Source organism: Hemicordylus capensis, chromosome 2, assembly GCF_027244095.1.
Source record: "Hemicordylus capensis ecotype Gifberg chromosome 2, rHemCap1.1.pri, whole genome shotgun sequence".
NCBI classification, from domain to species: domain Eukaryota; kingdom Metazoa; phylum Chordata; class Lepidosauria; order Squamata; family Cordylidae; genus Hemicordylus; species Hemicordylus capensis.
Window position 1 is genome coordinate 167,815,941 of NC_069658.1, and position 15,789 is coordinate 167,831,729.

At 47.4% G+C, this 15,789-nt stretch overlaps 2 protein-coding genes across 4 annotated transcripts in view; one reads left to right on the top strand and one right to left on the bottom strand.

The window, feature by feature from the left end:
• Nucleotides 1–6,089, bottom strand: part of EXOSC8 (exosome component 8) — a 28,364-nt gene extending 22,275 nt beyond the window's left edge. The window contains exons 1-3 of the mRNA XM_053301202.1: nt 5,765–6,089; nt 3,133–3,169; nt 1,005–1,068 (exon numbers count right to left, since the gene is read on the bottom strand). Of these exons, the coding sequence (XP_053157177.1) occupies nt 1,005–1,068; nt 3,133–3,169; nt 5,765–5,787 (124 nt within the window). The 5' untranslated portion in view covers nt 5,788–6,089. The remainder of the gene's footprint in view (nt 1–1,004; nt 1,069–3,132; nt 3,170–5,764) is intronic.
• Nucleotides 6,090–6,175: 86 nt separating this feature from the next.
• ALG5 (ALG5 dolichyl-phosphate beta-glucosyltransferase) overlaps nt 6,176–15,789 on the top strand; it is a 41,002-nt gene continuing 31,388 nt past the window's right edge. Inside the window, exons 1-4 of one of the 3 annotated variants that reach the window (XM_053301200.1) lie at nt 6,176–6,371; nt 8,104–8,275; nt 8,404–8,450; nt 8,542–8,610. In XM_053301200.1, coding sequence (XP_053157175.1) covers nt 6,312–6,371; nt 8,104–8,275; nt 8,404–8,450; nt 8,542–8,610 — 348 coding nt within the window. In that variant the 5' untranslated portion in view covers nt 6,176–6,311. Of the gene's footprint in view, nt 6,388–8,103; nt 8,276–8,403; nt 8,451–8,541; nt 8,611–15,789 lie in introns of all 3 variants that reach the window. The other 2 variants (XM_053301199.1, XM_053301201.1) reach the window with 2 other exon arrangements.

A 15,789-nucleotide genomic window follows, 5' to 3' on the forward strand; every position in this document is an offset into this window, starting at 1 on the left:
CCTCATGCCCTTTCCAAAGTTGTTTGGGCTGTTTGTGGGTCCTGAGTCCTTGGCGGGAACAATTGGTGCCGGGCTTGCTTGCTATGCAGAGCAAGCACACCGCCCCTCTTCTGCTTTTTCTTCTATGACATTTAGTCAGAGGGGCAGCAGAAGACACAGAAAGGAGGGGAATGGAGGCTAGGTGGGAACCGGGCAGGGGGGAAAGGAGGGAGAAGTGGGGACAGAAAACTTATAATAATTATTATTTTTTAAGGTGGAACCCCCAGGATAAAGGCAGCAGAAGTCTGGGCTGACAAACAAGGGAAAGAACACAACAAGGAAAAGACAAACCAAGCATTTGCAGGACAAAAACAATAGAGCTAAGTGACGATGTCTCACTGGAACAGAGGCAGGACAAAAAACTGAGGACTGCCCACCCAAGGGCTATATTAAGGTTCTTCAGATTTGTTTGTCCTGCCTTGTGGAGCAAGTAGGGGGCATAACCCACGCTGGGTGACTTCCTACACTGGCAGAGAAAGATGAGCTGAAGATTTTGATTGGCCCTGTTTTGGGAGAGTGGGAGGAACAACCCATCACCAGATACACTGCTCCACTGAGGGAGAATTATAGCTGAGTGTCATCAGTATTCTGATGGCATCTCACTCTAACTCCTCAGATGACCTCACTCTGTTTTCAAGATGTTGAAAAGCAAGGGGGACAAAATGGAACCCCGTGGGACCCTGTAGCATAAATGCCATAAGGCCAAACAGTAGTCCTCCTGTGCTACCTTCTGGAATTGGCCATCCACATAGAAACAGGAGGACTGCACACAATTCCCTACCTAAAAAGCTTATCAAGAATGATAGTAACAAAAATTTCCAAGAAGTCCAGGAGAATTAACAGAACAATGCTTGCCTGCCCTGCTCCTGGCAGAAATCATCCTTCATGATGACCAAGGTCTGTTATTACCTGTGTGTCTCCACCTCTTATGCTTCCTATGGAGCTGTTCCACACTAAACACTCACCTATGTTGACAGTTGTGGTTCTGAATTCACCAAGGTCCCTTCCATCAGGCCGACAATTTTCTTTCTAAAATAGATCATCAATTAAAACAAAAAAACAAGATCAGACACACAAATTAAAGTATACAGTTATTTATATATCAGCCTGCAACAGAAGAGCTCCCCTTTCTCTGCTATCTCCCTTGTGTCTATTTCTAGACTGCATTTCACTCAAGACAAGAACGTGTCCATTCATCAATTTTAAAGTGCCATGTACATAGATGGTGCTATAGATAATAAATAAACCAGGCTCAAAGATCAATATACAACAGAAAACTGAGAGCCAATCATATTGTTGATCAAATGGATTCTTTTCTGGGTTTCAGGAACCCTCAATGTCAATAGCTCTCAAACACACCGTGAATGCTAAAACATCTCCATGGACCCAACTACTTCAATGGCATTTTGGGCAAATAGTAGGTTTGCAAGATTAAGTTGAATAATTGGTTATCTTAATCAACTAAAACCCTTTGGTCAATTACAAATAACCCTGATAAATTGGAGAGCAGCTCCTTTTAAGTGTTAATACAAGTACTTGCAGAAATTGCAGCAAGTAAAAGAGGCATTCTCCTCTTCCCTCTCAATATGGGTATATGAAGTTGATGAGGGCTGTGACATGAATGAATATCAATTAAAACAAAGGTGGGTTTTTTCTTTAGAATATTTGTTCATATTAATGCAAATATATATATATTTAATCAACTGCTTAAGACACTTCTACAATTAACCAACTAGTAGATAAAAATCCATCAATGACTACAGTTCAGAGTCACTCTCTCACACACAGAGAGAACTTCCACTGCCCAAATACAGAGTCTTCCTCCATTCCGTCCACAGAGGAACCTCCACCAGCTGACAATCTAGAAAGGCCACTTGTAACAACAGAGCAATATCTGCTCAATTACCGATTAATATGCAAACCAACATGAAATTAATTAACAGTTTTCATTTTTATATACACACCTGATAAATGATGCAATTTGGATTTTCTAGCAAAATTCTACCATCGCTAACTGCTAATTAATAGATATGTTTGCAACAGCATTACTGAATTCAAGATCTTTTGTATGAAACTTAATATGACCCATCTGAAAATTATATTAACTTTAGCATGCCCATTTATATTCATCTATGCTTTCAAGGCATAGTCATCTGGAAAAAATTTTTAATTACAACTTTGAAACTGCCCAATTTGACTGGTACTGTATCAGCTATTTATTCATTTTATGAACTAATACATTATTCAAACTGTTCCATGGAAGATATAACACCGTTGAAGATGTTCTAGTATGGGATTTATTAATTTTTTTGCCACATAGAATTGCTTCTAGGAGGGTTCCAAAATATAATTTCCATCACAAAGAGCGAGTACAGATAATCTTCTCTCAGATTTTCTGTCTAAATGCTGTGGGGGAGTGAGATTAATTTAATTTACTCTGCTCACCATAGATGCCCATCTTGACTATCCACACATAGGTGTAACAGGATGTAAAACCCAATACACGTAAAGACAATGTGATATATTCCACATAAAGGTAAAGTGTGCCGTCAAGTCGATTTTGACTCCTGGTGCCCACAGAGCCCTATGGTTTTCTTTGGGAGAATACAAGTAGGGGTTTACCATCACCGCTGCCTGATACAGGTGTTTCCCATAGCCTGGGAAACATAACAGTGGGGATTCGAACCAGCAACCTTCTGTTTGTTAGTCAAGCATTTCCCTGCTGTGCCACTTCAGGTGGTGCATACATGTGGCAAATTGACAATGCAATTTTGGGTCTTCACACACTGAATGTTAAGTGCATACACCCAATTCAAACAGTACAGCCATACACGGTGTCTGCCCATCTTAGAGACGAGAGAGGCATGACAAGACACCATCTTACTCCCCATCACTCCTAGGGAGATTATTCAATTCCCTTAAAGAGGCTGGAAAATCAAGTGTCATTTGATTTCCAAATCCAAATTAATCCAACGGCCACTGTAGTTCACCTCATGTTAAACAAAGAAAGATTGACAATATTTCCATACCATGTCGGCAGGTATGTATTTCAAACATAAAAAGGGGTGGGGGGGGAATGCACTTTGCACTTACTAAGAATCTCCTGTAATATTCCAAAGGCTCCACAGTTCTGAAACACAACCAGTTTAAAATAAATTAGGGAAAAATGTTTTACAAAAACATCATCCAGAGTCTGGTACATAATTCTGTTCCCAAAGCCTTCTTTCAGTAATGCAGAACATGAAATCTAAGCTTTCAGACATTCCATCATTTGAGTATTATAGTTGAAGAGGTGGACTCCCCAGTGAGAGAACATTACATCCCGAAGTTTCAGGAAAGAGAAGGGGCTCTAAGGCAAAGAGTCGTGAGGTGTGCACCTATTTCTATTAGGATACTATATGAAACTCCCCAAGCTGTAAGAACTTGTTTGTTGAAAAGAGATTTTATATATATAATGGCATGACTCGAGTTAGTGAGGGAGGATGACCCCATTATGCAGCATAATGGCAATGTGATCCTCTAAACCAGAGCTTTTTTAGGTCTTCCCTGAAGATATTATACGGAGGTATCTCTGAAACATTCTGTTTAGGCTGCAATCCCATGCATGCTTAAAGGTAAAGTGTGCCGCCAAGTCGATTTCGACTCCTGGCGCCCACAGAGCCCTGTGGTTTTCTTTGGTAGAATACAGGAGGGGTTTACCATTGCCTTCTCCCGCAGAGTATGAGATGATGCCTTACTTGGAAGTAAATCTCACTGCACACAGTGTAGTGAAACTTACTTCCATGTAAGCACCCACAGGATTGCACGGTTTAGTCCAATATTTCCAGTAAACTAATTTCCTGCAATTTTTCTGCAAACCCAGATTCAAATTCAATTTTTTAAAAACACAGCAGGTCTTGAATATGGCAGAAATGATTAAACAAAATCGATCACCATTCTATATTAGTGCACATTCTACTCTTTTGGGAAGTGCACAAGCAAGCTAAAGATTAAGACATTTTGTCTCTTGTTTCTCCCCTTTCTCGATTTCTGGTTGAAGTTTCAGGCTATGGGTCCTCAAATACAAAGGTCACCCCAGGAGTGTGCAGCTCATAAATGTGCTAGAAAAGACATCATACTAGTTCTCTATACTGTCCTTCCCCAGGCTCATTAATGAGCTATGCTCAGAGGCTACTACACAGATGGACTTGTTAAGCACCACTTCTCTTAAATGAGTATCATGAGCCCCAGAAGTCACAAACGTCGACTCCTCATTGATGCCTGGGGATTCTGCCTTGCTGAGCAAAACGGGAGTTCTTGGGAGTTCTGGGGGCTGGACATAAGAACAGCACTGCTGGATCAGACCCAAGGAGGCCCATCTAGTCCAGCATCCTGTTTTACACAGTGGCCCACCAGATCCCTCCGGGAAGCACACAAGCAAAAGCTGAGGGCATGCCCTCTCTCCTGCTGTGTTACTCCCCTGCAATTGGTAATTAGAAGCATCTTGCTTGATGCTGGCCTATAGCCCTCAGACTAGTAGCCATTGATAGACCTGTCCTCCATGAATTTATCTAAACCCCTTAAAGCCATCCAGGTTGTTGGCTGTCACCACCACTACTACAGTAAGGTAAAGTTGTGCTGTCGAGTCGGTGTCAACTTCTGGTGACTACAGAAGCATGTGGTTTTCGTGGTAGAATACAGGAGGGTTTTACCACTGCCATCTCCTGCGCAGTACAAGATGATGCCTTTCAGCATTTTCCTATATTGCTGCTGCCTCGAACCAGCAACCTCTTGCTCCCTAAGCAAGTTACCTTCCCTCTGCACCATTAGGTGCCTCTACTACTACAGTTGTGCCGTCTAGTCGGTGTTGACTCCTGGCAACTACAAAGCCATGTGCTTTTCTTTGGTAGAATACAGGAGAGATTTACCACTGCCTCCTCCCATGCAGAATGAGACTTTTTGCATCCCACACTGCTGCCCGATATAAGTGTTTTACCAGCAGGGATTCAAACCAGCAACCTTTTGCTCCCTAGGCAAGTTAATTCCCTGCTGCGCCATTAGACGGCTAGCGACTACTACAGTACTGTTACATTGTATTACTTGCATCGATGTCCTGTGAATTCTGGGGCCATACCTAATCCCAGATACATGAGGTTTGCTCTAGTTACAGCAAGCATAAGAGCCTTGCGAGATCAGGCCAAGGGATCATGTAATCTTGATTTCCACAGGGATCAACTGGATGCTTCGAAAAAGATCACAAAAGGACCATGAAAACAACAGCCCTTCCCCACTTTTTATCTGCCAGCAAGCAGACCAATCCTCTTGGAATTGGGATGACCCTTAAGCGGCAAAGCAGGGAAATGCTTGACTAACCTGCAGAAGGGTTCGAATCCCCGCTGGGAAGATGCTGAAAGGAATCATCTCATATTGCGTGGGAGGAGGCAATGGTAAACCAAAGACAACCACAGGGCTCTGTGGGCGCCAGGAGTCGAAATCGACTTGACGGCACACTTTACCTTTTAAGAAAAAGGCCATCTAAGGCATCGCCACCAGATCTTGTGGCAGAGAACATCCATAGGCTGCTCAGCTATTAATTGTGCTCAAGTATTTTCTTTGGCGGAGAGGGGAGCCCCTGCACAGGCTGTAAGCAATCGAAACACCACTACCGCGTGTCCAAAGCAGGGACACTGAAGAGGAGCCCGGTCAAGCTCCCGCAGGAAGGGAACGGAAGGGAGCCGCCACTGACCTGAATCCCCCAGCTGCCGCCATCAGCGTCACCTCAGCGGGCCGCCTACTGGGAGACTACTCGGACAGAGGGAGCTTTGGGCCGCCAGCCGTAGAGGACGATACTGAGGCCAGGCGGGGAGCACGAGACAGCAGGCAGAGAGAAGAGCACTTAGCGTGCACTTCCGGCAAAAACCGAAAAACGCGCCCACTATCGCGATTAGAATATCAGTGGTTCCCAGCCTGGAACCACTTGACGAACTACAACTCCCGTCACCCCCACCTACAATTTATTGTGTCTGGGGATGGTGGGAGTTGAAGTTCCTGAACAGCGGGCGCGAGCCAGGTTTGCCCCGCCCCGCCAAAGGGTTTCCACAATAGAGAGGCCAAAGGGTAGAGCGTCCCCACTCGGCGCGCCCGCTCCGTAGCGGCTTTCAACTTCACACCGGAAGTGAGACTGTGGCGCTCTCTAGTCCCTTCTTGGCGTCCTAGATGTTGCATTCTTCCGCCTCCGTGTCTTTTTGGGCTGCTGACGGCACCTGAGCAGGGCAGGGCGGAACTGGCAGGCGATGGAGCTGTTGTGGCTGCTCGAGGGGCTGGCGGCCCTGGCAGTCGCTGGGCTGGGTCTGGTGAGAGGGAGCTCCGGTACTAGACCGCTTGAGGAGAAGGGCGCAGGCAGCATGACTAGCCCTGCAACAACCGGGTCCCCTCCCCACTGTCCTCCTCCCTGTCTGTCCCTGCCCCATCTCTTGGCCATATGAGCCAGGACTTAGCCTCTCGACTCTTTTCAATGGGTTCGGCTTGGGAACGAGTGAAAGGAAAGAGCAGCTATGAGCACGTGCAAAGTGCCCTTTCGCCCACCGCAACCGCCTTAGGGTCAGAGGACTTGGCTTCCCGGCAGCCTTTAGCCGGGATATTGCTCTCTTCCCAGCGTTTAATAGCAGAAGCTCTTTCAGGCCCTGCAAGCGGATTGCCAAGAGCTTTCTGTAGGTTGTAATCAGAGTGGCAACCTCACTGAAACTGCCCCCTTATCGTTGTTCTTTGTGGCTAAAAACCCCTCTGCCATAGCAGAGTTGTGCTTTGTGGTGCTTCCCTTATTCACTGTGGCAACTGGCTAGAAAATAAGCAGTTACTGTTATGACCTTGTGCTTATAAGCAGCTGGCATAGCTGATTACCATGAAAAGTCACCATTCAGTAATTTGTATCCATGTCTGCAAGACCCAAGTCCACTGTGGAAGCATACAGTATGTATGGACTCCAGCCACTGTTGCTTCTTTTCTCTCTCACTAAAGTGGCAGGACTGGGGACAAAGCATAACGTCTTTTGCTTCCCAGCTTTTCTGAGAGACTGAAATTGAACAAACAGCTCAATGTTTCCCTCAAGGCTAACTTCAGTTCACTGGCAAGTGCCTTGGGTGGGCCCCTCAAGTTTTATCTTAGCAGCAGGGGCAGCAATGTCCCAGATTGCTTCTCAGAGGCTGCCATCTTTTAAAATCAATAATCAATAGTCTCTGTGTCAGGACCACCACATTATTGGTAAAATAGAGGATAGCCACCATGGCTGCTGAGATATGTTTTTGCCCACTGCTGCCTCCACTAAGTTAAGCCCCCACAAGGGTTTCCAGGAGGCTTACTTTGTCAGCAGCAGTGGCTCAGAGTACTTCTCAGTGATAACCACCATCGTTTTTATTTCAAGAGGTTGGGCAATGGGCATGGGACTCTGATGACCCAGGCCCCTGGCCAGTGTCACACTTGGCTGACCTCAAGAACGACAGCTCAGAATCCACTTATATGTTATATGTGCCTTATAGGTAGATTCCTGTCTGCCGATAAGAGTCCTGGGAAAATGCATGGACTTCCTATTCTCTGACACAATTTGAAACAAATAGGTCACAAACTGGAGGTTTATCAAGGTCCTTGGTGGGCTACAGCTTTGAGGGCCTGATGGAAATGTTTGTGGTGTGTTTGTGCCTGCACTAAGGTGCAGTCTTGAACAGCCTTACCTGGGAGTAAGTACCATTGAACTTGGTGAAATCAGTTTTGCTTCTAAGTAAATGTGTAGAGTTGCACTGTAAGTTATTTCTGTGGAATCTTATTTGCAAAAGCACAAGGCACTGATGTAGGCTGCAATTTCTACAAGAGCTCAAAAATGCTGTGTTCCAGTTATTTTAATGAGTTTTTTGTTTTGTGGCTCCACTGCTTTTACTTGATAGCTGCCTTTCCTTGGTTGTTGAGTTTCTTCTTACTATGTGTGATTTGCTTTTCTATTTTGAAATGATTTTCTCCTTGAAAATGCTGTTATGTTAATGTAATGTTATGTGAACTTAGACCTTAGCTGCAAATTTTATTCCTTCATTCCAGATCGTTGTTATTGCACATATAACTGCAGTAAAGACCCCAAATCTTAATCGACATGATGATGAAAAGTTCTTTCTAACTACTGAAGACAAGAAGGAATCTGTGCCCAGCATCCATGACCCTCCAACATGTGAACTTTCAGTTGTTGTACCTTGCTATAATGAGGAAGAACGGTGTAAGGATCAATCCTTGTTTTGTCTCTGTCTCTGTGTAACAGTGTTTTATCTTGACTTTAACTGTTTTTCACTAGTATAGTTTTACTCAAACCAGATTTTTTTATTTTATGGTTTTTTTCCCTTACAGTACCATCAATGATGGATGAAGCTTTAGACTATCTAGAAAAGAGGCAGGTATGAAAGAGTCACTGGTGTTCTGGTCCACATGGTGAGAAAGCATATGATGCTAGGCCAAATGCACAAGTTTCATTTTTATTTTTTGTAGAAGCAAGATCCTGCATTCACATATGAGGTCATAGTGGTTGATGATGGCAGCAGAGATCAAACAACAAAGGTTAGAGAAGTATTTGTTTTCTATAGACTCGAGTTATAATGCTGACTATGTCTGTTTTATTTGAGAAGCAGTTTTAGTTTTCTGCAAATATTTGGAATTACGATGCTAGTAAGATATGGAGGCTCAGAAGCTAGAAAATAAAGAGAAGCTCAAATTCTCGGTTGTTGGGGCCAAGGCCATCTCTACGGGTTATCCTCATCACGTGCTCCAGGGACAGGACTTAAGTTAATTAGTTGAAGAAAGACCCGGGCTGAGGAGGATGACCCCACCCAGTTCTTTCAGTCCTGCGTAGCTCCAGGCAGGCTTTCTTCTCTCGCCGTTTATTCTAGCCTTTTCCTTTCGCAGTTTTCTACCTTGCTATTTTCCTGTGCCTACTATTGCTTTTTTTCCTTCTGCTTACCTCTCCTGCAAAAAAAAAAAAAAAAAGGATTGTTCTTCCTTTGTTTGTCTCCCCACTTCTCCCTCCTCCCCCCCCCCATATGGAGCTATCAGGAATGCCTTTGCATATTTGTGTTCCTGCTGGGAAGCCGAAGAGGGACTTTCCAAAGGGCACTAGAGTGCCCAGTTTGTCCCTTCCACTGCCGCCCCCACCGGCTGCCAGAGTGCCGTCCGAAGGGGAGCCAGTCGCCGCGCATCTCCCGCCCTCGGGCACTGGAACGCACTCCTCAGCCTCTGAGTCCAGCCCCCCCTACTTCCACCAAAAAAGCCAAAAAGAAAAGGAAGCACACTAAGGCTTCATCAAAACAGTCTAAGGCCTCCTCCCCTCAGGCCACCAGGGCTCACTCATCTGAACTCTCAGATCAGGATTCTGGGGATCCAGACCCTTCAAAGCGCAAGCCCGCATTTCCATTGCAGTATGCCATACCTATGGCCTCTGGCAGGGGCTCCCACATGGAGGAGGTTCCGATGGATTCAAGAGAAGAGGCGCAGACACCAACTACCCCTTTGGATAAGGAGGCGGGCGAATGGTCAGGGGGCGAGGGCCTGAACCCTCTCATGTCTCTCAACACCTGTTTGGCCCAGAATAGTGGTGTGCATGGTCCAGACGCAGCATGGTCCGGCACTTGCGGGGGTGTGACTTTAGGGGGGGGTAGTACTCCCCCCCCCGCCGCTCTTCCCCCTCCGGCGCTGGTACATTTAAGAAGCTTCTTGGGGCGGCAGAGTTCCTCTCTGCTGCCCCTGCCCCCGTCATTGTTCATTAATGCCTGCAATGCCGAAGAGCTGGCGGAGCGCATGCGCCCTTCGCGGAGCGCGCTCATTTCTGCTGCGGGCGCGCGCCGCGTGACGTATGCGGCGCGCACACCTGCGGCATAGACGAGTGCGTGCGCCGCAAAGGGCGCATGCGCTCCGCCAGCTCTTCGGCATTGCAGGCATTAATGAACAACGACGGGGGCAGGGGCAGCAGAGAGGAACTCTGCCGCCCCAAGAAGCTTCTTAAATGCACCAGCACCGGAGGGGGAAGAGCGGTGGGGGGGGGGAGTACTACCACCACCACCCTAAAGTCACACACACTTCCAGACCGCCGGAATTCTGGACCGGTCCGGCGGCGTTCCATATGGCCCCCGAACCGAACCACGCACACCACTAGCCCAGAAGACTTTAACCCTTTAATGACTAAAATCCTTACAACTATAGGCTCGCAATCCAAAATCCAACCTGACTCTACTCCCGCTTCTAAGGGTGACTTAGTGTTTCCCAAGGCAAAACCTGAGGACATGCTTCTCCCCTTGCCTGACTGTTTCATGGAGAGCATTAGGGAGGAATGGGCCTTACCCATCTTGGTACGCAAGCCCATGGTGGCAGCGGCGCAGTTTTACTCTCTTCAACAGGAACCAGCATCTCTTCTGAAAACTCCAAATACAGATGCGCCAGTGGCTCAGCTGGTCTCAAATTTGCTGCTGCTGCGAGATGGAGAAGTCTCCCTCAAAGATCTGTCTGACAAGAAAGCAGAAATGGCCCTGAAGCGGGTACATGACAACTCTTCTTATGCTACCAGGGCGTCAGCTGCTGCATCCATGGCTGCCAGGGCTAGCCTCCTCTGGATCGATGACCTCCTTGCTGACTCCCAGATGGTCTCTCCCTGCTTTAGACAGCAGCTGGTTAAGTTGCAGAAGGCCCAGGCCTTTGTGGTGGACGCCACTTTCGATGCCATCAGATTCTCTTCTAGGGCTTCTGCCACATCAGTCATGGGAAGGAGGCATTTATGGCTTAAAAGCTGGCAAGCGGACGCCACCTCTAAGGTTAACGCCAAGAAACTCTTCGGGGAGGCTGCCCTTCAAGAAGTCCTTGTAGAATCCGCTGACAAGCGGAAGACTATGCCTTCCGTACCCTGCAAACAAGACAAGCCAGCATTCAGATGGTCCTTCTAGTCCTTTCTGCCCTTTCGCGCCTCTTACAGGCCCCGGGATCAGGACCTCAAGCTGCAGCGAGGAACCTGGAACCAGCAGCATTTCCCTGCCAGAACCCAGGGAAATAGACAGCCTTCCTCTCAGGCGAAACAGTCCAAGCAACAGCTATGACTTGGGCCAGGCGCTCCTGGGAGGTCGCCTTTCCGCCTTCCTGCATGCCTGGGAGCAGACCATGACAGACAAATAGGTGCTCAATGTGATTGAGCGAGGCTACAGAATAAACAGCCCCCCTCCCCCAGATTCCTACCTACCCCACGCTCAAACTCTTCTACCAAACACTCAAACCTGACCCGCGCAATTCGACACCTCGTGGAGATCGGAGCCATGGAGCGGGTTCCTCAGGACCAGGTGGGGAGGGGTGTTAACTCTATTCTCTTCACAGTGCCAAAAAGGGACGGCTCATTCTGAGTGGTGCTGGACCTAAAATTTGTAAACAAGTGGGTGCGGTACAACAGGTTTCGGATGGAGACGCTCAGAGCCATCATGGAATCCCTACATCATGGGGATCTTCTCTCATCAGTCGACTTGAAGGAGGCTTACCTCCATATCCCGATCCACCAAGACAGCAGATCCCTCCTGAGATTCAAGTATGCGGGCATCGATTATCAATACACCACACTTCCCTTTGGGCTGTCCTCAGCCCCCAGGGTATTCACAAAGGTCCTGGCCCCGCTCCTGGCGAACCTTCGCCTGTGTGGGATCAGGGCCTTAGTGTACTTACTGCAATCTCCTGCAATCTCGCTCCAAGATGCTGGCCTCCGTCGATCTGCAGACTACCCTACTCACTCTACGGCGCCACGGCTTTATTATCAACGTTCAAAAAAGCCAACTGGTCCCTGCACATCGCCTTCGCCATCTCGGAGTTATAATCAACACTCACCAGGATCGTTTATTCCTCCCACACGACAGATTTCTGCTCCTGACTTCAGAAATCTGACAGGCACTGGACTCCCATGCAGTACCCGTGATGTCTCTCACAAGAATCTTGGGCCTCATGGTCGCCACCCTTGAGTCTGTTCCCTGGGCCAGGTTCCATCTTCGAACCCTCCAGTGGTTTCTCCTGCCTCACCAGACAGCCATATCTCTAAAGAGGCAAGTTCTGCTCACCCTTCCTTCAGCGGTACGTCACTCCCTCCTCTGGTGCCTGGCACCCCAGAACATCCTGCAGGGCAAATGATACATGGACTTATCCACGCCTGATAGTAACCATGGATGCCAGCACCAGGGGATGGGGAGCCCACTGTCTTCAACACTCCACTCAGGGCCGATGGTCTCCTTCGGAGCAGAAGCATTCCATCAACTGGATGGAGCTGAGGGCCATTCGCTTGGCGCTCTCCAGCTTCCAGGACATAGTCCCAGGGAAAGGATGTCTTTGTGGAGACAGACAATCGGCAAAGGCCCACGTGAACAGACAGGGGGGCACCCGGTCCAGATCACTACATCAAGAGGCGACCCTCTTACTCTCGTGTGCAGAGGAACACCTCCTCTCCATCACAGCACATCATGTCAAAGGCGGCCTCAACTCTCTGGTGGACTGGCTCAGCCGAGAGGACCTCCTTCCGGGTGAGCAGTCACTTCACCCCCGCGTTTTCAATCAATTGACATGCAGGTGGGAAACCCCGGAGGTCAACCTCTTCACAGCTCCCATCAACACAAAGCTCCCGAGGTTCATCTCGAGGTTTCTGTGCCTGACCGTGGAGGACACAGACGCCCTGTCCGCAACCTGGCCTCCGGGGGTCCTTACACCTTTCCACCTATCCCTCTCCTAGCGCGCTTCCTCAGATGCATCAGGACCTCGAAGGCAGAGGTGATACTGGTGGCACCCCACTGGCCCCGTCGCCATTGGTTTGCCGAGCTTCTCTATCTCAGTATCGCGGAACCTTGGCACCTCCCAGCCTTCCCTGACCACCTATCTCAAGGACCAGTACACCACCCAGATCCAGGTTGGTTTCAGCTAGCCACGTGGAGACTGAGCGGAGGATCTTAGCGGAGGAGGGGCTCCCCCAGAATTTCTCCACTACTATCCTGGCCTCACGCAGAAACTCCACTAACAGAATATACCAATGCACCTGGAGAGCTTTTCTACGCTGGTCCTCCCACCATCATATCAAGAAGGGCACAGCCTCTATGACTCACCTTTTACTATTCCTCCAGGAGGGCCTGGATAAGGGGCTCAAGCCCAACACCTTGAAGAGACAAGCAGCCTCGCTGATCGGCTTGATTGCCAGCACCTCTCGCAGGTCTATGCTTGTCCATCCCCTCCTCAAGCGTTTCCTCCGTGGAGTGGCGCTGCTATCACCTCCAACATCTCACCGTTTTCCCTCTTGGGATTTACACACCGTTCTCAGGGCTCTGCAGCGGACACCGTTCGAACCTATCAAATCAATCTCTCTCAAAATGCTCTCCTTCAAGCTAGCCTTCCTGGTGGCTGTTACTACCGCCAGACATGTGTCAGAGCTACGGGCCTTGTCTATTCATAAATCTTTCTGTGTGTTTGCAGAGGACTCTGTCCGCCTCACCCTGACCCCTTTTTAAGACCTAAGGTCCTGTCACAATTCCATCTCTCTCAGGACATATTCCTACCTACCTTCTGTCCACGCCCTCTACATGCCCAAGAAAAACTGTGGCATAAGCTGGACGTCCGCCGTTGCCTTAAAACATACATAAAAAGGACTGCTTCCTTCAGGAAATCCGAGACTATGTTCATTTCATACCTACCAGTCTCCATGGGTGAGACGGTCTCCTCAGCTACCATCGCCAGATGGATTCGAGCCTGCATCGTCTCGGCATATGAATCCCAACAACTGCGACCCCCAGCTAGGCTCACAGCCCATTCCACTTTGAGCGGCAGCTGCATCTGCTGCATTCTCTACAAACGCTCCTCTGCATGAGATATGCAAGGCTGCGACTTGGAAGAATCCATCAACCTTCACGCGGCACTACAAGCTGGACACCTTTGCCTCTGCCCAGGCAGCGTTTGGCTGACGTGTTCTTCAGAGCGCTCTCCCCCAGGATTAGTCTAGTCCAGTCCCTCCTGCGAGACGTACAGCTTTGGTATGTCCCATAGAGATGGCCTTGACCCCAGCAACCAAGAACGGGGCATTGGTTACTCACCATGAAGGCTTCTTCTGGTTGCTGAGGTCAAGGCCATCTCGACCCACCCGTTCTGTTCTGGACTGCGTCTGAGGGAGACGTTCCTGATCTCGGCGTAGCAGGGAGCTGCCACCTGCAGACTTGAACACTGGGGGTCTCCCTTCTCACTGCCCCCTTTTCTCTACCTGTAATACCTTCTCTACTGCAGTCTACTGGGCTTGTAAGAACTGGGTGGGGTCATCCTCCTCAGCCTGGGTCTTTCTTCAACTAATTAACTTAAGTCCTGCCCCTCGAGCATTTGATGAGGATAACCCGTAGAGATGACCTTGACCTCAGCAACCAGAAGAAGCCTTCACAGTGAGTAACCAATGCTCTGTTTTCTGTTTCAAATCTTATTATTAAGCTTATGTGATCCTTTGTGATAAATAATTCATTCAAAATAATTCACAATTGGAGATAATCCTGTCAAAATAAGCATTGACATGTCCATCAAGTCAAGCTAATTAGTGAGTTATTTAGAATAGGCTGTGCTCAAACTTATTTGGTTTATTTTAGGCCACATTTTATATTGGGAGATTTCTGACAATTAAAACACATAAATTAACAATTTGTATGCGCAGAATGGTGCTCACTAAAGGGATCAGTCCTCTCCACTCTGGCCCCTAAGCCCCCTAAAATGGCTTAGGGGCCTGAGAAAGAGCATTCTTGGAAATGATGGGAGGAAAGTCCCTAAAAACTGGATAACACTCATTACAACTTTACCAAGTCCCATGTTCCTTACAAAGTTGGCAGTGCTTTACATTGTTTTGCCTTTACTAATTTTGTAACTGTTTTTAGGTGTTTGAATAGTGGTATAGACATTTTATTTAAACTCTTAATGCCACCGTTCGTAACACTGGATTTGTGTAGTTTTCTATGCCCCATTCCGAACATTGGGCCAGGCCATAAAATATTTTAGATTATTGTACACTAATTCCTTGTAGACTTCTGCTCTGGAACAAGTTCCTTAATCTTGTTTTAGCATTTTAAAACTTTCCCTCTTCCATTTCTTATATATTGCTACCGTATTCTTTAATATTTTCATGTTTGTTTACCCATTTTCTTAACATTCTAGACCTGTTACTGAAGCTAGTCTGTGTGCTATCAGTTTCATTGCATCTTAAAAAGACAGTTGCGCAACCTAGTGAACACACCTATGATTATTCTCTAAGTAGATATTTTTGTGTACATGAGTTAAAGGATTAGTGCACATACAGCTATTGTTTGCCAGCATTCCTGGAAACAGAGGGTCTCTGAAACTGGCCTTTTAATTATTCTCATAATTAGCAAGCAGTTCCCAACAAGGCTAGTTCATGGATTCTGACTTTTAATCATTTTTATTCCTGAAGGCTCAGGTTGCAAAAAGGTAATGTTGTGTTGTTGAGTCGGTGTCAACTCCTGGCAACCACAGAGCCATGTGGTTTTCTTTGGTAGAATACAGGAGGGATTTACCATTGGTGGCACAACACTCCTTAAATATAACTGGGACTAAAAACACTTCTGCAAGATATGGTAAATGAAAGCAAGCCACCACATCTTTCTTGATTGTTAGATGTTCGTCTGAATGAAAAGATTTCCATGGTGTCTAGAAAATGCTTGGACTCATTGAGTTTCTAGCTAGGGAAACCTGAGAAGGATC